The sequence below is a fragment of the Periplaneta americana genome, chromosome 14 (genome assembly GCF_040183065.1).
Source record: "Periplaneta americana isolate PAMFEO1 chromosome 14, P.americana_PAMFEO1_priV1, whole genome shotgun sequence".
Taxonomy (NCBI): Eukaryota; Metazoa; Arthropoda; class Insecta; order Blattodea; family Blattidae; genus Periplaneta; species Periplaneta americana.
This window is the reverse complement of record NC_091130.1, coordinates 101,753,745-101,778,917: the sequence shown is the minus strand read 5'-3', so window position 1 is coordinate 101,778,917 and position 25,173 is coordinate 101,753,745. Positions and strand designations below refer to the sequence as shown.

At 34.4% G+C, this 25,173-nt stretch overlaps 1 protein-coding gene across 3 annotated transcripts in view; it reads right to left on the bottom strand.

The window, feature by feature from the left end:
• LOC138713609 (uncharacterized) overlaps positions 1–25,173 on the bottom strand; it is a 625,997-nt gene that overhangs the window by 139,239 nt on the left and 461,585 nt on the right. For all 3 annotated transcript variants that reach the window (XM_069845830.1, XM_069845831.1, XM_069845833.1), the window contains exon 3: positions 8,641–8,793. In XM_069845830.1, the coding sequence (XP_069701931.1) occupies positions 8,641–8,793 (153 nt within the window). The remainder of the gene's footprint in view (positions 1–8,640; positions 8,794–25,173) is intronic.

The window sequence follows — 25,173 nt, the reverse complement described above, 5'->3', positions numbered from 1 at the left end:
TGTCTCTAATCTGATAAGTCTAATCATGACAGTCAATAAAACCAATGCCATTTAAGACAAAACTAATTCAAATTTAATTACCTGAATAACTATTAGAACTTATGTAAAGTATGCTAATTAAATAGTGATTTTAGCAGAAGCACTTTTCACAGAGTCAGTTTCTGAAAGGTACAATATCTTATCTAACAAGCTTTCATGATAACGAATTCAAAGCAGTATTCAAACGGAGCTTTGAGTCGGTCTGAATGCGTATCGGCATACATGAAAAGGCACGCTCAATCAAATATGTGAAAAGAAAAGCAGTGAATTGAAAGTGGGTAAAAGCCTTGAAGCGGATGAAGTTGTCAAGGTACAGATGTGGATGTCATCAATGGAAATGACACGTGTAGAGTATATATGACAATTTAAATGGTATAGGAGGAATCAATATACTATCATATCTAATGACACTGACATTGACAACGTTTCTTCCTTCTCACCGCTCTCCTTAGAACTCTCTCTACTCACAAAATTCCTTTACTTACTGCAAGTTGCAAATCGATATAAACATTGGGTTAGATTCCTTGTTTACTCAGTCATAAAGTCTTTGTACAATGGTAAATATTTATTATTCACTCTCTACGGTGTTTTTAGTAGTTAAGTATTCAGGCATAATTTTCGATGATCATTTAAAATGGAACTAACACATTAATTACCTTTGTAAAAATTTACGTAAAACAGTACTGTATATTGTTTTATTTTATTGAGGAATTACTTGTCAATATGTTTATTATGCATAATATATTTAACTTCATTTCAATCGGTAATTATGTATGCAAGTATAGAATGGGGTAGCTCATTTAACACGTTGACTGCCGCTTGAAGCGTATATACGTCTCACAGCATGTATAGGGACGTATATACGCGTCAAGCGGCAGTCAACGTGTTAAATCCAATTTTAATCCACTTTATTTATTACAGAACAAAATAATTAAAATATGTCTTCATAAACCTATTGATTTTCCATCTCAAAAATTGTTTTTAGACTTTAATGTACTTAACATAAGACAAATTAATTATATTGTTTTAATAATATTCATACATAAAAATCGAAATAATTTTGAATTGTATTCCCATAGTTATGAAACAAAAGGTATGAATTCTTTAAAATTGTTTGAACCAAAATGCAACATTGTTAAAGTATTTAATCATAGTAGTAATTTAGGCCCAAGAATATATAACAAATTTATATTTAAATATCCCAATCTTGTCAATTCTAATAGTTCTAGTATTAAATTTAAAAAGTTATCTATGGATTTTATAAAAATTGAAAAATTGTAAATTTATATATTATAATTGCATAGTAGACATAAGACAAATTGTATTATATACTTATTAATTTCAATTCAGGAATCCGCCCCTGAGCACGAGTTGTACTCTTTAAGGGGCGAGCTGATTTTTTTCTGTATATATTATATTTTATGTTACAATTATTAGCAGAATAAAAATAAATAAATAAAATTAATATCCTAAAATCTTATTAAAATATTACCTCAAGTGAAATTGAATTAAAATATAATAGTGGATTATAATGCATACACAATTAATTTTAGAGATACAGGCCTACTAGCTCATTTGTGTACAAATTTAAGAACATATTTAACAAGTTTAATATTTTGACAATGATTAGTATCAGCGAACTCTGCCATCATACAAGAAACTAGCCACCGGCGTGGCTCAGTCGGTTAAGGCGTTTGCCTGCCGGTCTGAAGTTGCGTTCGGGCGCGGGTTCGATCCCCGCTTGGGCCGATTACCTGGTTTGGTTTTTTCCGAGGTTTTCCCCAACCGTAATGTGAATACAAGTTAATCTCTGGCGAATCCTTGGCCTCATCTCGCCAAATATCATCTCGCTATAACCAATCTCATCGACGCTAAATAACCTAGTAGTTGATACAGCGTCGTTAAATAACCAACTAAAATAAAAAAATTAAAAAAATACAAGAAACTTCACTTTCCCTCAGAAAACGAAATGGGCACGACAAGAATTCCGTCTGGTATGAAATGAAATTGACACAGAGCTTCTTATAATACCTTTGACGAAAACTTTTAAACTTTTTCTGTCATGAGACATACAACGTCCGGTATAATTCGATAGGGGAGGGGATTGGAGTAATTTGGGTATGAGTTATAATTTACTAAATAAAACTTTACCTAATCTGCAAACACATACCAATTTAACATACAGGGTGAAAGTGAAATAAACTTCCAGATTGAAAGGGATGATAGAGTAAACGTGAATGAATAGAAAATCAATATTACGTTTTGTGATTAAATGCACGGTTAATTAGAAAAAAAAGTTTGAAGGTTCAGCAGTCCGGCAACATCGTCGCTAACACACTATACTCGTGATACAGATGTAAGAGGGCAACGAACTCTGCGTGTCTAAGTAGGTGAGCTGCTCTCTGCCAAGACGTTGCCAATTGCTCGCATTGTGCAATGGCTTGAATTTAAAGGATTTTAAAATTAAATTTACACGAAAACCGTTCACGCTATTGAAATATGCCAGAGGGATAAATTATCCTATATTAGATTTCTTATCGATATGAACAAAAATCACGATCGTACTCGCAATAGTTACCTAATAAATAGGGGAAAGTAGCCTATATCGTACCGGCGCCGAAATCGTACCACTATTAATATTGAGGAAAGTATTGCATGCAGGGACCATCTGAGAAATGTTTCATGAAAAACAAATAGAAACTGATACTCATTCAGTTTCCCGCCTTTCACCTAAGACAACAGCTGTATTAAATCGCGTTTAATAGTAAGTTCCGATTTCTCATATAAGATTTTCTTATTCTTTAGTAAGCTTTTATTAAGACACTGAGTTAGTATAATGGAAGTGTTCTAATACACCTAGTATATAGATTGTTTGCATTATTTAAACGGTAAAGTAGTCACTGTAATAGTTTTGTTTAGGTTATAATCTGAATAGTTTGCTTGAAGTGCTAGTTTTCTAAATCGTACCTTTGAAAGGTTGCTCATATCGTACCAGTACGATTTTGGCAACGTGAACAAGTAACGTTAGGTGCATAATATTTCCAAATTTTAGAATAGATAATGATCAAACAAGAATACTGAAAATCGGAACCAAGTGCTGTACTTAAGGCACTGGATGAATTTCGATCCGGAGCAGTGGGATTGAATGAATGTTGCCGTAAGTACGAAATCTGCAAATCGATTTTCAAGCGAGATTTGATGAGCAAGGTAAAGAGAGGTCTGGATCGTTCTGCAAATGGATCCGTTAACGGGACGCTTTGTACAAATTTAATGTTGACGGAACGGGTTTCTCCCTAAACCAAAGATTTCAGTTCAAACGAGAACGAGAAAAAGTGTTCAGTAAGCTGTTGTGCTAACTTCAAGTCCTTGTAAGAATCAATTGCAGCAGAGGAAATCGAAAGGAAGAACTTCAAGGGGGGGGGGAACAAAAATGAAACAACATATCAGCTATCAAAAAGAATAAAAAAGGCATCTAAAATTATTGATGTTAATGTAAAAGAAGAGGACTGGTTTTATTTTCTCAGTAAAGAAGCTGTCATTATGATTCCTTGCTCTGTGTGCAATCAATTGGTGCCTGAGACATGTGCAGGAGTTTCTACGGATCAAGAAAACGTTCTCATTTTGTCTGTGACGTGTAACGACAGAATCTAACAAGTAGGTATCTTTCATATGTGTTAAATAACAATGAATCTTAAGTGACCCTTCGTGCTTCCGTTTTACTAGATCTTGATAATATTTAAGATTTCTATATTACAAAAATCTTTGTATCTTAAAACATCTCTGTTCCTCATTCGTATTAATAAAATTCCATTTTAAATGATAATTATGTAATGAAGTATGTTATTTGTATGAAGTTCTTATTGTGAAAAATTATGTCTTTTATAAATGGGTACGATTTAAGCAACCTATAGGTACGATTTATGAAACTAGGCGCGTAAATCGTACCACTTGCAAGAGTTTTAAATAATGTCCTTTAAAACAATTTATAATTATTTAAAAATTCTGAAAAAAATATATATATTTTGTGTCCCAAGGTACTGTCTCAATGTATAACAGTATATGCAATTAAAATCCCTTCCCATTTCTAAATAACTGAAGAATAACTGAAAAGTGGTACGATATAGGCAACCTTCCCCTAGTGTTAAATATTTGAAAAAAAAAATTAACGTTCCACCAATATGATATTATAGTTCTGATGTTACATACTACAACATGAGCTATTCGCTCTGGAAATCTGCAAGGCTATTTCACTTCCACTCCGAATATTGTCTATTTCACAATTACCTATCATGGAGTGGTAAAATTTGTGTTCATCACACTGATATTGCCTGGGAAAATAACTGTTTCTTGTTTGCCAGTGTATTAAATGGCCCATCACATTCAAAGAAATATTGTTGGGGAACCGGTTGTGATATAGCAACCAAGTACATGTATGTGTACACTATAAATGTTTAGAACATGTGTTTATCACATGTAGTAATATGTCATTAATAATTTGTTAGTAAATTACAATTTACAAACGTGGGTAATAACTTAATTGGTAACTAACTTAGTTTTTGTTCCAGATGATTAATTATGGATTTGTGAAAGACAAATAAAAATCCGAAGAGTTTTTTCTATTCCTGATTTTAATGGGACATATTTTAAGAACATAACATTGGCTGAAAGTTTCTATATTGTTAAGACTAATTAATATTTTTTAATGCATACCTAAACTCTGCGTTAGTCCACATCTGTGGAGTAACGGTTAACGCGTCTGGCCGCGAAATCAGATGGCCCGGGTTCGATTCCCGGTGGTGGCAAGTTACTTGGTTGAGGTTTCTCCCGGAATTTTCCCTAAACCCCATATCACCAAATGCTGAGTAACTATCGGTGCTGGTCCCCGGACCCATTTCACCGGCATTATTACTTTCACCTCATTCAGACCCTAAACTAAATAAACTAAGATGTTGATAAAGCGTTGTAAAAAACCTATAAAAAAACTCTGCGTTCTTTTCTAGGATACATAAAACTAACCTATTGTTAGAATAATTTAATTTTATAAAGGCTTTAAAACATGGTTTTCTTCAATAACACAATAAATTATAGTCAAATTTCCCCTCCCATGGCGTATATTGAGTATAATTAAACTTAGGATTATTACTATGATACGCAGACACCAACATACTTGAAACTGTAATAGAATCATATAGAAAAACTGACTGGAATAGTTTGTCAGGGTAAAAGGTTATGGGTTCCTAAACTTAGAAAAGACTGTTTTTAAAACCAAATTACCCCAACCCACCCTATAATTTCTGTTATCTACAGAAGAGAAAAATCAAAGTGACGACTTTTGGAGTGTCCTAAAGTTGTGGTATACGTGTAGTACTTTACTACTTCATACTTGTACTTCTGCATTTGTATTAATTGTAGTTCTGCTTGGGTGGAAGAGAAGGCCTTAAGACCTTAACTTTTCCAGGTAAAATAAAATAAATTATTGTTAATAGTATGATTATTATTATTATTATTATTATTATTATTATTATTATTATTATTATTATTATTACTTAATTTATTAATGAAATCAAATGAAGCCTATAGAACGTATTGTTGAGGGAATAATTAGGTAGCCTATGTAGACCCGTTACATTTTCTTACCTTAGAATCAATATAAATTATAATTAGATATTGACTGGAAAGTTATTGCACATCAATCCACTGCTAAGTAATAATATAAAATACGCAAAAGCAAGAGAAGCTTATGTTGACTGGAGTCTTTATCCCGGGCTGAAGGAAAGGAAAGAAGCTTAACAGATCGAAGAGTGTGCATCATTCCATTGATCTGTTATTATTCCTTCCTCATTCAATATTCAAAGAGTTTTATTCTTACAAATTGGAAGATTTGAACAGGTTTATAATTTATATCCAGAGGAAAGTGTAGAACGAGGAAAGGGGTAAATTTTAAGATAACAATGTTTTAATGATATGAAATAGTCCCATCTTAGCTTAATAGGAAACATACATGTTCAGATATTAACGGTTAGCAATAATAATTCGTACCTTAAATTTTTGTAATTGAAATATTCGAAATAAATGTTGTAATGAGTTATTTCATATTATTCATATCTGTGGACTTATAATTAGTTATTTAGTTTCATATATTTATAAAGCTACACTGCAAATGAATAAAGAGGTATTACATAATAAATTGAATATACGTATTATATTAATGCGAATTAATACCACAATCATGAATATAGATATAATGAACAGCGTCATGCAGAGTACATTCTTTTTCGCGTAATACATCTGTATTCAATTTACACTAATAGAAAAAAAGTAAACTTTATGGACAAATACGTCCGAAGTAAACATTGACCCCACATTAAAGGAACTGGCGAATGTAGACCTTACCGAAATAGAAGAACTAGAGAACGCTCTTACAACATTCAAAAATAAGAAAACTCCAGGCATAGATTGTTTAAATATTGAACTTCTAAAATATGCTCCAAAAAAAGTTAAAGAGAGATTCTTAGATATAATAAATGTATGTTGGAGAATGTGCATAATTCCGGATGAATGGAAAAAAGGACTCATATGCCCTATATTTAAGAAAGGAAATAGACACGAGTGTACAAGTTACAGAGGAATTTGCTTACTAAGTATAGCTTACAAGATATATGCTAAGATTATCACTAGACGACTAAATATAATCAATGAGCATACGCTAAGAGAAGAACATTGTGGCTTTCGAAAAGGAAGATCATGCTCAGATGCCATATTTACAATAGAACAACCTATCCAGAAGAGAAGAGAGTTCAACTTACCAACTTGCATACTTTTCATCGATTATGAAAAAGCATTCGATAGATTGTCAAGAAATAAAGTCTGGGAAATAATGTATGATAAAGGATTCCCAGAACATATCATCAAAGTTGTACAAAGCTTATATTTTAAATCAAACAATTATTGACAAAGGAGACCCAATAAGCGACAATATATTAGAAATCAATCAAGGAGTCAGACAGGGCTGCCCGTTATCTCCTGCACTTTTTAGCACATACATTGACGAAGTAATTGTACAAAGGCAATCAATACTAACTACGGATTTTAAAATTAACAATAAAATTTTAAACACTATACTGTTCGCAGACGATCAGACAATTTTTAGCGGCTCTGAAAAGGATTTACAATTAGCAGTTTACAAACTGAATGAAATAGCAAAGAAATTCAATATGACAATCTCTGAAAGCAAATCGAAAGTAATGGCATTCAACGGAAAAGAACATTTGAGATGTAAAATCAGCATTAATGACAGCATAATAGAACAGGTGAACAATTTTAATTATTTGGGATGCAACGTATCATGCTGCCAGAAAGAAGATATTAATATTAAATTAAGTAAATTCTACAGAATGTGCGGCACTATAAAAAGAACATTGAAAAATAAAACACTACAGAGTACACAATTAAAATTTTATAAAGTGATGGCGGTACCTACCTTAACATATGCAAGTGAGAACTGGACTCTTAATCGTGCAGACAGAAGAAAAATAGAAACCGCAGAAATGAAGTTCTTACGTTCAATAGCAGGTGTGACAATATTAGACGGGAAACGAAATGAAGATATTAGAAAAGACTTAAATATTTTTAATTTAACAAATAGAATCGAAAGCATGAGAAATGGCTGGTATGAGCACGTTCGAAGAATGCCTACAATACAGAATCCCCCAACAGTTACTACAATACAAACCAAGAGGACGTAGAAGTGTTGGACGCCCAATCACTAGATGGGAGGACTCATTAAATTTCGCTTGATGTGAAAACAGGTCAAAAGGCCTAATTTCATGACGCAGAAGAAGAAGAAGAAGAAGAAGAAGAAGAAGAAAAAGAAGAAAAAAAGGAAAGGACTTTGTGAAACGGAAATTCGAGTCTGGTTGTCATGGAATTTTTACGTCATATTTCATAAATCCAACACACTCAACGAGTCCAATCTTATACTCAAAGAGGAGAGTTTATTGTAAAAGATAGAGAGGGTTGCAATATAATTTTATATTTTAAGGGGTTAGGTACAGCTTACAAGCAGTAATATTTTGGAAATATTCAACATTTTTTCCTCAATTGTACAATAATGAAAATTGATATGTGCGAAACACTGTCTTTCTACTATTCGAAAACAATATATATATATATATATATATATATATATATATATATATATATATATATTTTTTTCAAATTCAAAATGGTGGCAGTTCACTGTGGAGTCATGAAACGTTTCCCTCATAACTCAGTAGGCCGTAAAACAGTACAATGAGAGGAGTTCGACTGGCACCGTAGATCGTGTCCCGGCATAGCTCAGTTGGAAAGAGCCCTCAGCGCGCAGAGCTGAGAGGTCCCGGGTTCGATTCCCGGTGCCGGAACGAAATTTTCTCGATTTAATGGTGATAATGAGTTTGAGCAATAAAATAAAAGAGAGAGAACGTTGATCCCAATTTCGTCCACCTAGTTTGTTTATGGACATTACATGCAATCATAAGAGTTTCCTTAAATCTCTTATCACTTTTTCACGAATTTCTTCATAATGACGTGGTTCTTTATCATGCTTAATATTTAACTTACCCAGGATTCCAAGTCGAAAATTTAGCGTTACTACTACGACGCCACCAAAGCTCGCCAATATCGATCCATCATATAAGTTCCCAGAATTCCATTCGAACGATTCACCATGGATGAACACAATGACTGGGTACTTCGGATTCGATTTAGTCATCCCTGAAAATCAAAGAAAGCAAATTAACACAAGTTCGTGAGATTGAAAACATAAATAATATATTTATTAATAAGCTTCTTGAAACACATAATCTCGGTCAACGTAAGGTTATTTATAACATTTTCTCCTACACTTATAATATGTGGACCTGATTCCGATTAATAATTCCATTCCTCTTCCATTCTTATTTCCCTGTCGTCCCACATTTACTTCATTACCTTCGCTCCGTATCTGAATTATTTATAGTTTCTAAGGTGTCTTAAAAATTATTGTTAAAATTGTATTTCTTTAGTTCATTTAAACATGCTTTAACAGCTGTGGTTATATCGCATGTGTAGGATTTTTGGGTATATCAGTAGACCGTTTTTACTATTGTTTATTGCCTATTTGTATTGTCGTGTTTATGCGAAGGCTAATTTTTATGCTGTAGTCCTGGTCTTTTTATACTTTAACTAAAATTTCTATTTTGTGGCACACAAATGACATACGTGTTATGACTACATGCCAAGTTGCAAGTCTGTACATGTCAGTGTTGGATCGTAGCTTGTGTTCAAGTGGCCGGAGGTGCTGCGTCAGTACAGAAATGGAGCCTTTCCAGCAAATAGCTGTGATTAAATACATGGAAAAGAAGGAAATGTTTTCATCTCGAATTCACCAAGATATGGCAGGTGCCTTGGGAAAATCTACTATATCTTGTAGTATAGTAAAAAGATCGTGTCGAATATTTAAATGTGGCAGAATATCGTGTGGAAATGAACATGGTGGCAGCGCTTTCAGTACTGTCACAACACCAGAAAACATTAATAAAATTCTGCAACGATATAGTAAAGAAAACAGGCTTCCCTTACTATAATGTGCACAATATTTTGGTAAACGAATTGAGCATGAAAAAATAACAGCAGGTTAGGGTGCCTCGAATGTGTGAGTGTATCCAATGCCTACCCACTTCACTTGCGTGATTCAGGTTCCGCAGATTGCGGATAGATGGCAGAACTCTGACTCATTTTCTAGTTTTACACCACTTCGGCGGATAACGCTGTACGTGATGTGTATCTGGTGCCTCGAATGTTGAAGCTGACGTAAAAACGACAACAAGTAGTGCTCTGCGAGCCGCATTTAACCATTTTTAAAGTAAACAAAAAAATCTCGAACGATATGTGACTATGGATGAGACGTTGGTTCACCACTATGACCACGAAACCAAAATTCAAAGTATGGATTGGAAACATGAAGGTTCACCGATTCCTAAAATATTCAAGGTGCTTTGATTTACAATTTTACTCCTGTTCCCTGAATGATCTCTGTAAATGGTTAAACATTTAATAAGAATTACTATTACTTCATTTGAGTGTTAATTGGGAGGCCGGAGGAAATAATACCTTTGGGGAGACCGAGACGTAGATGGGAGAATAACATTAACCAATTCAGGCCTGAAGTACATTATACTGTACAATGTGTCTTTTTTTCTTGTTTTGGAATGTTTTCTATACTTTTAAATATCATTTTATATGAAGACTTTATTTGGGAATTTTGGATCCCCAGAATGATTATGTTACCAGTTTTTCAATTGTTTTAATATAAATTCAGGTCTGACGGAGTTAAAATGGATTTGAGGGAGGTGGGATATGATGGTAGGGATTGAATTAATCTTGCTCAGGACAGGGAACGATGGCGGACTTATATGAGGGCGGCAATGAACCACCGGATTTCTTAAAAGCCATAAGTAAGTATTACTTCATTTCCCCTACAGCTCAAATGCATTTCGAAATTTAAGACATACAGTATAAAATGAAGGTAAAGAATGTCCTTAACGCATAAGACTCCATCATCATAAGTAGTTGGAAGCATCCATTAATGAAAGGTTAAAAATTGTTTCTTAGCCATAATTGAAATTTAATAATGAACTACAGACTACAAGAACTGATGAAATTACTGCTGCGCAAATGGTCACATTACGAACAAAATTTGAATCAGATGAAGATGGAAGCAAATAATTACCTGTAATGATTCACACTGTCTACAGCATAAATGTGTCATACGTATTGACTATTTCTATTGTAAAATATTCCCAACGAATCTGGTATTTTTAAAATATTGAAATATTTAAACAATTGCATTACATATTTCGTTTTAAGAAAGGATTATATTATTTTTTGATCAAAAAAGTAGTATTAGGCTACACGTTTTTTGAACAGATAAACATCAATAGCAATAATGCAAGTGAAACTGAAAAGAAATCTCTTGCATTAGAATGAAACTTATTTAGAATTAGCAATAAATTTATTTGTCCTAGTAGGAACTAGAGAACGTAGTACTAAAATATCTTGGGAGCGTAGCATGTTTCAGAACCTAAAGTGTGGAGAAGAAACAAAGAGAACTATATTAATATTATATATTTTTGTTTAACATTTTATAGAAATTTCGAACTTTTAAAACTTCTTTTAATAAGGAAACAACACAACTACATAACCATACACTAGTCTACTGAATGATGAAGATGCAGCCAAATGGTAAGTTTCTTCCAGGAAATTGTTTTTCAATGGCCAACTGAAATTTTGCATCTTTCTGGCCATATTATCATATTATCGTCTTTAAATAAAATAAAGTTTGTACCTCCGATTTGAAAGAAGATGATAGATAAAGAATGTCATTTATAATAATTACTATACACTTTCCAGTTAAAAAGTTAAAAGGGTTATGATTTAAAGAGGTAATGTACCTTATGACATTTGGGTCCCGTTTCAACAATGGTATGGTATCATATTCAGAGTTTTAACTAGAAAGTTTTAAACAAATATTAACTTGAATATTAGAAACAATTAATTACTTTATCGTTTATCAATATCCTCGTTAACTCAAAAGATACTTTATATTAAAAATGTTAATTACAGCAATTAACATCATATTATCTCTGAGAAGCTGTACTTTAAAAGAAATATACAGGGTATTAGAAAGTATTCAATATTTTAGGAGGTGATAGTATCCACAAAAACAAGAAAATAATGTCTAATAAATATGTGTCCTACAACACATACTTTCTGCGATCTGAACACTTGTTCATAGGAGTTGCTCAATGTGACGTCAATTTTTGGCAAAGCATTTCTCTGCCCTACAATACAGCAGACTACCAGATAATCTTACCGTAGTTGACATCCCTCGCACTGAATAATAATACGTCGTAAGGAATAGGCCTACTGAAAACAAAAGTCTGGTTGCGGATATGAGCGAGGTTCGGCAGAGATGATGATGTGAATTTTCTTAATCAGCATGCGTGGGCTGATGAAAATCCCCATGCAGTTGAAGAAACAAGGCATCGGCACCGATTCTCAATCAACGTATGGGCAGGCGTCCTTGGTGACAGATTAATAGGGCCATATGTGCTACCACAGAGACATTCAGGACTTTCTTATTAACGTCTACCTTGCTGGAGAATGTGCCATGTCAGCAGAGACTAAAGATGTGATGCATGCACGATGGCGCACCAGCATATTTTCTCCGCAATGTGCGTGAACACCTGACGCTGACATTTCAGGACCTCTGGATTGGTCGGGGAAGCCCCACACCTTGGCCTGCTCGTTCCCCAAACTTAAATCCCCTAGGCTTTTGGTTATGGGGACACATGAAGGAACCGGATCAATTTCAAAGAGTGTGTGATTCCTTACGCCGAAGGGCAGAGGAATACATTCAGCGTATTCCGAATCTCACCGTACCAGCGGACAACAATGACGTTACGCTGCAGCGAAATAGAAACAAAACTGCTGGAAGGTTCGATGGCTGTCATGGCGGCTGTACAAGTTGTTGTCTGTGCTACACTAGCAAGATTTTGCGAAGTTTCCGTACTGTCATCTCGTTCAAAGAAAAGAGAGCATAAACAATTTATTTCTTGAACCAGTAGTAATAACTGGTCCGTTGACATGTTCGCTCATAAGCCATTAACATATTGTTTTTACGTTGCGCTCATTACAAACACAGCAAAATTAAAGCAGAACACACCGCCATGACACAACAGTGCACGATGTTATTCGTCTGCTAATTCCAGCCCTATACAAGAACCAATCAGATTCACTGATGGAAACTGCCACCACCTCTGCAAGCTGATGGAACCGGTGTGACACCGGTCGAGCATCAGTGACGTCATCGTTGAAATTTGGAACAACGTGATGCCATCAGGTTGCTCAGCGCTAAGATTCGGAATACGCTCATTGCTATGAATGGACGTCACATTGAGCAGCTCCTATGAACAAGTGTTCAGGTCTCAGAAAGTATTTGTTGTAGGGCCCATGTTTCTTATACATTATTTTCTTGTTTTGATTCATAATATCACCTCCAAAGATATTGGACACTTTTTAACACTCTGTACATATTATTTTACTATGACATTAACTCTCTTTCGCCATTTAATAAACTTCGTACCTCCAAAGAGCTAGTAAGTATACAATGACAGATTAATATCTTTATTGTTTTCATATCTCCGTGTGGATACAGGAAGAATTACAAAATTTATGCATCAATATATTTTTATATTTGAGTCAGAGGAACTTTAGAAGACTCATTATACGTTTCACTGTTAAAATTAGAAATACGAAAATAACAGTATGAAATATCTTGAAAGTAGCGCTGAAGAATTTTACGATTCATTTCACAAATGTGAAAGTGCAACGTACATTATGTATAATACTAAATTATATGGTATATCATGGTAACTGTCCATATACTGCCCACATTCAGTCAACAATAAACCATCTGAAACAAGCAAATGAAAAAGTGGAATTAATAATGTAGAACGATAAGGGAAAAAATGAAAGGGAAAGTTTTAAATAACCGTTTTTATAGGCTCGTTATTCATCACTGTAAGATATAAGAGAGGCGAAACGAATTAGACGATGACTGAACAAAGAGAAAAATGAGCAGTCACTTCACATTTTCTTATGGCTTCTTCTGTCATTAAGAACTCATCAAGTTCATAGGCATTAAAGCAATTACACATTTAGATTTTACTAAATCTAGCGTCAATTTACGTAAGAAAATTCATCACTACGAATTAATTACTTTCATATTAGAGCATGTGTCCAAGTTATTTATTTTTTAAGTAATTTGCAATATTTATCAATTTATATTACGTTCTATACGTATTTTTTCTAATTTAATTTTGGTTAGATACACAGTCTGATCTGTTAGAGAAGACATAAAGTAAAAGTCTATAACATTTATAATGGGTGTGCTGTAGAATTAATTTCAGTTCCAATGTGATACCCTAAATCATATATACCCAGATTGCTCTGCGTTATAGGCTTTGAGGGTAACAATTTTTGTCACGTTTACTGTGCTGCCATCTAGTTGTTACATAAGGAGTCACATCATAACTCCCATTTGAATTGCATTAGCGACTGTACTGCCGTCTCGTGTTCGTTTACGGCGGACGGGTGGCGATCATGGCGGTTGTTCTCTTCTAAGTGCAACCGATTTTAACATAGAAATGAGCAATCTATATGTGATCTGGGGTGATACTGAAGTAAAGGGGTTTTGTGTCATTTTTGTTAACCCATAAGAAACAAAAGAAGTTACTCAGCAACGACCGAATAAACAAAATGCCGTTCACTGCACAACAACGAGCGAAGTAGGTCTTGTGATTTGTTGAATTTGAAAGTGTAACGTTTGTTCAACAGCGGTTTAACGAGAGTATGATGTTCGGAGAGCTCCAAGTTACAAGTCAATAATATTATCGTTTTGCACGTTTGAAGGAACTGGGTCTGTTAATATACCACATACTGGTGACCGTAAGCAGAGGACACAGTTCGATCAGGAGCATACCTGGACATGTTGAAAAACTTTTCCGAACCACAACTGCAACAGGAAAACAACATGTATATCGTGTTTCAACATGATGTTGCATCACCTCACTGGGCAACATACGTCCGTGATTATCTGGATAACACATTTGGTAACAACTGGTGTGGTCGAGGAGGTGCCAATTATGTAGCCTCCAAATTCCCCAAACCTGACACCGCCCAATTTCTTACTCTGGGGTTTGGTGAAAAATGATGTGTATACACTGTGACCAAGGGATATTATTCATGATCTCACAAGGAAGGGAGCCCAGCTGTTGTCACAGGATTCCGATTTCTATGCAGTGTGTCGCCTAGACTGTATCACATATACATACAGCAAGATTTATAGTTGCTATGGACAATAAAGAGAGAAGATATGAGTCTCAAAATATGAAAGCAGTGTATAATGACAAGAAGGTATCTGTATGACTTGAGGTTTTCCCGGCGTTTGATGTAGAATAACTCTTCTTGGGTTCTCAGCCAGGTGAGTTGGAGATTTGCTTCCAAGCTTTCGACGGCTAGATCTGCCATCTTCTTCAGGGAATGAAGTGATGTGGGACCATATCTAGCCGGTATATATATGCAAAAGTAAGGCTTCCGGCTGCGGGCCAATCAGGAGCTAGTTCCTAGTCCTAGAATGCGCCTGGCGGTCGGGACTAGAAACTAGTCAAGGTCATTCATGTAGTCGCAATGCGAAAGGACAGGGAACCTTCCAAATTGCAGATTCAGAATTCACGGCGTCTCTCCTGGCGGTCTTCACTTGCCTTGTCATCGAACAACAGACGACAGAGTCTTCTCGACTCCTCCTGCACTGCGAAATGACACAGTTCATTTCAATGTGCAGATTTACACCAACCATCTCCTCCTCGTCCCGTCCCGTGATCACTTGATCACATTTCCGTCCCCCTCGCGTATGTGGTACCTAAGATGTTACGTCCATTTTCGGTTTTCCCCTTCAAAATTTTCTAGAGCTCCTTCAGTGGAGCAGCGTAACCGGAGTGAGACTAGTGGCCAACAGGCTTGGAGCTCACATATTTAGTTTCGTACAGCCCCCAATACCTTGCAAGGACGCGTTTTGCGTAGCTTTTAAATTTGTCCTCCCAATTCTCCTCTTTCGATTTTTTCGTTTTTTTTTTTTTCGGTCCCACATCACTTCATTCCCTGAAGAAGGAATGTGCCTACATTTTGATGAGTTCATTAAAAATTAATATGTAGAATACACTTAATAATTTCATACTGCGAACAACTTCTAGGCATGAACTATACATTTTAGAGAGAAAACACTAAAGAATTTTATTGGAATCACAATGCTTGACAATATCATGTAATAGTTATTTATTCAAATAGTGGGATATGAGCATCTTTACCGCTCGGATGTGTTTTGCAAGAACGAGGCGTAAGCCGAGTTCTGTAATTACTTGAGAGCGGTAAGTATGCTCATTCCATTAATTGCATACAATATTTTGCGTTTCTTTAATAATGCATTTAATGCGTTCATGATACGATCGTTGACTGAGGACGATATGTAGCCTAAATGATGAATGCTATTACTGCACCCAGTGCGGTAATTATTTACAAATCTAACACAGTGTGGTAATGAATGTCATTACCATGGCGGCATGACGATGGATAAGTATGCATTATCAAACCAACGCGGATAAAATACATAGTTATTTACATTCATTGAAAAACGACTATGTAAAATAAAATAACAATTGGAATGGGGTGAGCCGAGAATGAATTCTGGAAATATAAGATTGAAATTTATATTTGATTTTGTTTATTATAAACCGCAAACATTGCAACAAAGTCTGTGAAAACTACCAGAATTGGCAACAATTTTGGAAACAAAAGTCATTGCATCATTTAGAAAAATCTGGCTGAAGTAATTCACACTTTTCTCAGTTGAACTTTAAGAAACTAGAAGTGATATGTGAAGTTGATTTCAGTCTTCAAGGAAGAACAGCGACCATAATAAGGAATTACAGGAAAGTAACATTGTCTGGGTCCGTTCCTCAGAAAATTGAATATAATTTTAAGTTGTATTTTCTTATCAAAACTGAAATATGCAAGGAAACAAGAGTAAAGAAAGATGATTATGATACAGAAAACAATTCAATAATTTTATTTTGTTGTGTACAGAACATAATGGTGTATTTAACACACTGTGATTCAATAGCAAGAATCATGACGTGTGTGTATCGTGATTTAGATCCATTTCCCTAAGCAGGGCGGAATGAGTAAGTACGCAATATTATAAATAAGGTAACAGCAATTCACTGTTGCAAAGGCATCATCCCGGGTGCACATGAATATTTGCAGAACGCCATACATCATTGCATGCTGACAGTCCACCAGGCGGTGGTCGAATTAGATCCCAATACTGCGAACGCAAATAGTTCTTAAATAAATTTACTCTCCTTGCATCTGCTGCATCAATAAATTGGCCAATACTTTCTCAAGATTTCACTTTATTACTTCTAACATGTTTCTTTTCCTCTGCACTGCTTTTAAATCGAATCCATATTGATGTAAATACATTTCTGTATTTCAAACACATCTAAGGAAGTTGAAATAAATAGTCCTATATCATTCTCTCATTATATACATATTAAAACCTAATAATTGTTAGTATACTTACGTCATGATATTGTAATATATCAAATAAAAATTGATATGCATTCAGGTTTCGACGTCATGATTTTTGTAACGCACTTTTATATTATTTCTAATTCCTACTTTAGTTAAGGTGGCAAAGGGGGAATAACGTCAATCGAAGTAACAACGCCAACTACTCATATTTCAAGCAGTTTTCAAGAAAATCGACAAACGGCACACACTGTACTTAAGAAACACTTTTGTAGGGAGAATAGTAAAAACTCGTTCCTTAGGCAGCCATTTTATAGTTAACAGACACATGACTTATCCCGTGGTTAGAAAGTTCGCTTACACGATCACATAAACGTAAGTCACATATCTTTGAACGCCAGTATACAGTGAAAAATATACCGCCATTTCTCACTCAGTAAAAATAAAACTCTGTCAGTCACCAACGTCGTCAATTATCTTACCATTGATTATAATAAATTTCGCCTCCATTTTAAAAATATATCCTTTATACAGGGACACATTTTATTTTTACTTCAAATTTTATTCTACCTGAGTTTTTTAATGTACTTCACTCCCACCCTTTCTACTAATGAAGTTCCAACCGTTCTCCACGCAGAACCAAGGCCGCATATGCAGTCAAAGTCGTCTTACGGACATAGTAAACAGTACTGAGTTAGTGAGTATAGTACGTTCCAGAAATATGTTCGCGTTTTCCAATGACGAAAGAGCTTTCAATATTGAATCATATTTTCGCACAGGCACTGTCGTCCGTTTCCTTACGTCGCATCCCGGTTCCCCCACCTGCTTCTGTTCATCCCTCTGTAAAGTCTAGTAGCTGGGCTGTCTTAGCTCTTTTTTGAAAACATTAATTTCTGTTAGGAATTGGACGTCTACGTAATATTATACAACTGTTTAAAATAACTTAAATATAAGGGCCTCGTTAAGTAATTAACTGTCACGTGATTTCCCCAGTTTTCTACGACCCTGCGACAAAACCACTTGAACGGACAGTAGATAGCATTTCTGAGTAATTTCATCTTTTCGGATCGGGCAGAAGTGAAGATTAAATTTACAGTACGTAAGGTACTCTTTTATAGAGTAGGTTTAGAATTATTTCAACATGAGTTACTCGTACGAAGGACGAAACTGGTAATCGGAATCAGGTATAATAATTTATAGTGCGATAATATGCACAAAAGAACTGAAGCCAGTATCGAAATGAACGGCCACCATTTCCAAAAATGTGTTTAAATATCCATATTGTGATTATTTTTCAATTTAACTTTATTCTCTATATTGTACGCTAATGTGCTGTAACAATACAATATACACTGCATAATTAATACGTCCGAATGGATAGCTCAATTCGTGAGTAAAAACACTAAGTGTTCACACAGTACTGTATTTTGATTAAACAAAAACCTAATGAAAATTATCAAACTCAAAATTGGGTTATTTCCTAGTTTACATAAATGGATGAACTACTTTTCTTCCCTCCTATACCTAGTAAAGTGATTTGTATTTTACGCCAGTATCGTCGAACTCCAGTCTTGGAAGGGGGAGCAAGCGGTGTTTCCGGTTCTAGACCTTTAATCCAAAGATATAGCCAGGTTAATATTAAAAATGTTAGTAAAAATAAAATGATGTCCCTGTATGTCTCATATAAAATACAAGGACTTAATGGAAAATAAAATGATTTTATTTTTATTGGGATTTTCTATTGAATGCCAAGATATTGTCACTGTAATATTTTTGTAATATGCGCCTACCCTTGTCTTTAATCAAATATTCCATGAATAATTTTTGGTAAGCATGAAAAAAATCGTGTTTTTAATGTGGGGGTCAAAGAAAAATTGAGAGGCCTTCTCCCTCATCATCATTTCACAATGTTTATCACGATCGTCAACTATCTTATTACCAGGCTTCGGCCTAGGGACACAGAGTAACCAGTATGAAGTTTAGAGTACACGGAGTATAAATGACGTCATGACCCGTGTGGCAGAGTGACTGCAACAGCACAGGTGGGTCCGTAAAGTGCATTACAATTTTGTGTATTGCTGCTTGACTGCGGTACGTGTAACAGGCTTCGGCGTAGAGACACCTGATTGAAGATTACAACTCACGTTAATACTTTAATGGTAGACATTTATTATCTACATTTGGAATGTACTCTATATACTGCATCTGTACAGGGTGAAATATATTTTGTGCCGTACTATGACGGACTGTTTACATGTTGAGACACGAAGTAAAGGCGCGCTCCATCTCCCATTCCACTCACCAACACAACACTATCGCCCGTACGTTCTGAACTTCATGCGTTTCTGTGCCCAGGACCGAAGCCTGCTTATGACCACCACAGGTTATGATATCTTCTTTGCCGGGAACTCTATAGAAGATACAAAATTCTGCTCGCGATGAAATCAAAAGCTTGTAGGCATATTGGAGATATTAGAAACAAATTAATTCATCGAGGGTTCAGAATGACAAGGTTCTATCTAGTGTTTAGTAAATTTTACAGGAGAGAGTTTTAAAAGTTTGGTTTTTAATAAAATCGATGCAGATAAGAACCTTTTCAAACTAACTTTATGACGCAAAATAATTGAGATATCAACATATAATTTATATGGTAGATAGCTGCGAAGTAGCAGAATTCAATGCAATAATAATCTCAATTTTGCTAAAAATGTCAGATAGAACCTTGTCATTCTGACCCCACGTCACATTTAGTACATTCTAAAGATTAGAGGATGCTGGATTTGCAGTGAATGACCTGCCTTTGGCCAGAAAACTATGAGTGATTCAATACATTTCTTTCGTGTATGTATACGTCAAATTTTTTTTCTCTAAATTTAAAGCCGCCGGATTATTTTCTGTGATTCAGCTGCACAGGATGACAGCACATCTCAAACGAATAATATCAACATGTAGCTCACTCATGCATATGGTTGTGATTTCCAGAGACCGGAAGTTTAGACATTATGAACAATTAAAATAGGCAGGAAAAAAGGCATCATAAATAGCTAAAATAGGCAGACAAAAAGGCATTATCAGTGCCAAAATAGGCAATAAAAGGCAATTACAAAAACCTTGCACTAGACCCACAACCTTGCACTTTCCAAAAAGGGATTTCGGCAGCAAGAAAAGCTTTACATAAGTCGAATGCAAATTGAGATTTTCAACCCGATGTTGCAATAAACTGTTGGAAGCAAAGAAATCTTCTTCCCAGTAGCCTTGGAAAGTGCATTTTTGTGTTTGGTTGTACTGATATGTTGCGATATGAAATATTTAGCTAGCTACAAGAAGAAAAATAACCGCCAAAAATAACGTTAGACCCGCACTCATTGTTGCCTTGTCATATAAACACAAGCGATAATTACCGTTATACATTTTTGCACGGCAGCACTCATTGTTGCAAAGAGAATATGAACTGACTGAAAGACAATAATATACATTCGGGGAAGTCACATTCATTGTAGCGGTTATAGAAATAAATTAAAATACACCTGTAGCCAATTTTAATAATAAATAATAGATAAATAATCAAATAAGGGCAAAAAATCATTTATTTTATAAATCAGACATTTATATTAAAAAATGCAGAAAAGGGCAAAATAAAACTATGAAGTTTCATTCACAGAGATATTATAATTCGTACAGATTTACTTTCAAAATGAAGATAGATTTAACACATTTAAAAAGGCATTCTGCAAAATTTCCGGTCTCTCTGGTTTCTTTATTTCGGTGACTAGCATTTCTTATCTTTTATTCTCTCATACTTCTTTTTATCCAACTCCAAAATTTCTTATCTCTTCTTTTACTTCATTCTACCTCTCTCTTCTTCTAGACCTTTTCCCTCAGCTTCCTGCAACGTAACAATCACGAACTCCGACATTTTTATGGCACACTCCATGTATCGGAAATAAAAAGCCTGTCACAATATATTTCTCCTACGCCATTTCGTTTCTAACATGCGGGTAGATCACAGAATTCGTCCAAACTGATCATATTCGATTCATGAATTTCAATTTTGCTTTCGAAGTCTTATTCTTTCTTTCGCTTCATTCATTCCGATAGATTTTTTTCCCATCTCTTACATTTTTAATATACTTGATCTTATTTTTGCTCCAGTTATTTCCCTTCCCTTGAAATAGAAGTCCAACGTAGTTCATCTCGCGGGTGGTAGGTGGCAGCAAGAGACAGAAGCGATGTGCAGCGCTTGTGGTGGTACTGTATGTAACTTAGTTTATATTGACTTCAGCACAGTATATCGTTCCATAACACCGTTACAAATTAAAACCTGTTTGTGCGGTCCCGTGGCACACACATGAAATAATTTCAATATTCCGAATTGATCGTGTTTATAAAATAATTCCTACGTATTCAATTTTATGAAATAAAGATTACAGCCTTTTATCTGTAACTAGAAACAATCAATCATGTTTAATCTCAGATAAACATACATACATACATACATACATACATACATACATACATACATACATACATACATACATACATACATACATACGCACTTACGCACATACACACCAAACACATACATCAGGGGAGTACGCCAAGGGGGATTACCGGATTTGAATCCCCCTTTTGAACTTAAACAAAAAAAAAAGTATTTAGATTTGATTTTCTTTATCCATAATCGTTTTCTCTTCTCTAATTTTTCACTGTTAGAGTAACAAAATCGATATCCGCATGAGGCATAGTCCTCCTACCCCTCCAATAGGCTATATTCATCATGTCAGTTTCATTCTTCATCCTTAATGAGTTCTATGTCCCATTATTGTGTTTAATAATTACATTTATTTCAATATATTTGATTATTATTTCCATGGAAAGATGAAACATCATGTTATGTAAAATAAAGTGTCTTAGTTATCATATACAAATAACTGAATATATATATATATATATATATATATATATATATATATATATACTATTGTGTAAGTGTAACATTGATACAAGCATTTTGTATTATACAAAATTTAACACAAGTTAAAATTTATTAAAAATTGGATGACTCTGAAAAAATTACGTTCCAAAGATTTTATAAGGATATTCCTGAATTTCTGTTAGAATATAATAATAATAATAATAATAATAATAATAATAATAATAATAATAATAATAATAATAATTTCTTTATCTATACTGGCAGAGTTAAGGCCATAGGTCCTTCTCTTACACTGTACCAGGTCACAAAGTATACAAGTAGTTAAAATTTAACAAAAAGTTAAAGAACAGAATACTAACATATTACAAAAAATAGTAGTAGCATAATAAAATCGACATTAAACTACATGAAAATAATACCATAATAGTAAAAAGAAAGTAAAATACATTGGAATATAGCAAAAGAAACTCATTTAGTACAAATGGTTAATATGGAAAACGTAAGCAAGAATATAACAAAATAGAATGTAATAAAATAATAATAAAAAGAAAAGAAAAACGAAAATTAAATAAAATTCACAATAAAAAGGCTATGATAATAAATTCATCAGCTGATAAAGGGAACAAAAAAGGGAAAAGAAGGAAAAGAAATATATAGCCTATATTTTTACAAAACTATCGTAGAGAAAAGGGCTTATAACTGAAAGGAATCTGAATTGAAAAAGTGTAATTTTAATTTATTATTGAAACTAGACAATGTCCGACAGTCTCTGACATGTTGTGGTAGAGAGTTCCAGAGATGAGCTGCAGAGACGGTGAAAGATGAAGAGTAGAAGAATGTTCTGTGTTTAGGAATGGAGAGTGTGATATGGTGTTGAGAGCGAGTATTTATTTCGTGATATGGAGACAAATGTTGAAAACGAGAAGCTAATATAATATTAATAAATATATCGTAACATATGATAGTAATAATAATAATAATAATAATAATAATAATAATAATAATAACAATAACAATAACAATAATAATAATAATGATAACAATAACAATAATAATACACAATTCTGCGTATGCTATATACATACATACATACATACATACATACATACATACATACATACATACATACATACATACATACATACATACATACATACATACATACGTACTGTACATACATAAGATATATATATGCACACATGTTTATATGTTCTTGATGTATGAGTTCATTAAATTTATTTAAATATGTAGCTCTTATTTGCCTTCCTTTTACTGATCAAAATATTATAAATACAATTAAATAAACCCTGTGTCGTTTCGACATTGTGACACAAGAATATATGCCTTCCAATCCCGTCCAGGGCTTGAATGCTTGACGTGATTGGATTGAGATGGAGACGTTATGTCGAAGGATTTCCGCAGTTCTTTTTCTACTGGTAGATCTAAAGTTTCAAAATTAGGACTTACCTGTAAATCAGTCATGGAATATAAAAGCCGTCGAAGAAAAAAAAACAAATAAATTATATGAAACTTTGATATTTTCTGAAAATCCGCGGTCGAGGTTTCATATTGTATTCCGACTACCCAATATATAGATTAAATGCAGTTAGTAATGTATAATTGTGTGAAGACTGGACGTAATGCTGTCATACTGATATTGCAGTAACATAGCCTGTGTTTCCAGTATGAAGTTGTAAATATTCAACGTTTAAATATGTAGTAAATTGTTATAATCTTATATTGACCTTTTTAAAGAATGTGTCGTACTAACTTGTAACGAGAGTTCTTCCGTGTGTGTAACATTTAAAATGTCGGAACAATGGGTTGTTATCAGTGCGAATTGAGGGGGGATGCCAGAAATCGTCCCACCCTAGCGAATCTGGTGTCCCTAGCTGAAAAAGTATTAATTTGTCTCTGCCAGGGACAACATCTGCCCCTTATGTTATCAATGCAATGCATTGCTATCTTTTGTGATTAAATGCACAGTTAATTAGGAAAATTAATTTGAAGTTTCAGCAGTCCGGCAACATCGCCGCTAACACAATTTTCTCGTGATACAGATGTAAGAGGTCAACGAATTCGGTGTGTCTCGCTAGATGAGCTGTTCTCTGGCGCTGTATTGCAACAAAATAGCATCGTGCAGTGGCTTCAAATATGAGATTTTTAAAATTAAATTTACGCGAAAACGGTCGACAGCTCTACACTGTTTAATTACGCCAGAGGGATAAATTCTTCTTTGCTAGTTTTCCTATTGATATGGACAAAAATCACCACGATCCTACTCGCAATAGTTACCGAATAAGAGGTTGTTAAATATTTGAGAAAAAGACAATTTTTTTTCAGAAAAACTATTAATTGTCCACCAATATGATATAGTTTTTTTGTTACATAGGTACAACATAAGCTATTCGCTCTCAAAATCTGCAAGGTTATTAAAATTCTTTCCTATATATACGCAACGCACAGCGCAACAATACGAATCGGCAAATATTGCTAATTATTATGGATAGTACTTTTTATTGACAATTAGTTTTACTGTTCCCCCTGGAGAAAATATTGAATTCAAAGGAGGTTCTACTATGCATCAAAACATAAAAAAAATTAATAAAAATTGGTCCTAAACACATACTTTCTAAGATCTCAACACTTATTCATAGGAGGTGCTCAATGTGACGTGCATTCATGGCAATGAATTTTTAAGTAGGTTATTTTACGACGCCTTTTTGCATTGAAGAAGTTCCCAATTTCTACGCTAGCTAGCGCACAATCCACTATTCTTTGTTCTTTGGCTTACAGAGCCTTAGGTTATTTAGCGCCTCTGAATGAGATGAAGGTGATAATGCCCGTGAAATGAGTCCAGGGTCCAGCACCGAAAGTTACCCAGCATTTGCTCATATTGAGTTGAGGGAAAACCCCGGAAAAAAACCTCAACCAGGTAACTTGCCCCAACCGGGAATTGAACCCGGGCCACCTGGTTTCGCGGCCAGACGTGCTAACCGTTACTCCACAGGCGTGGACATGGCAATGAA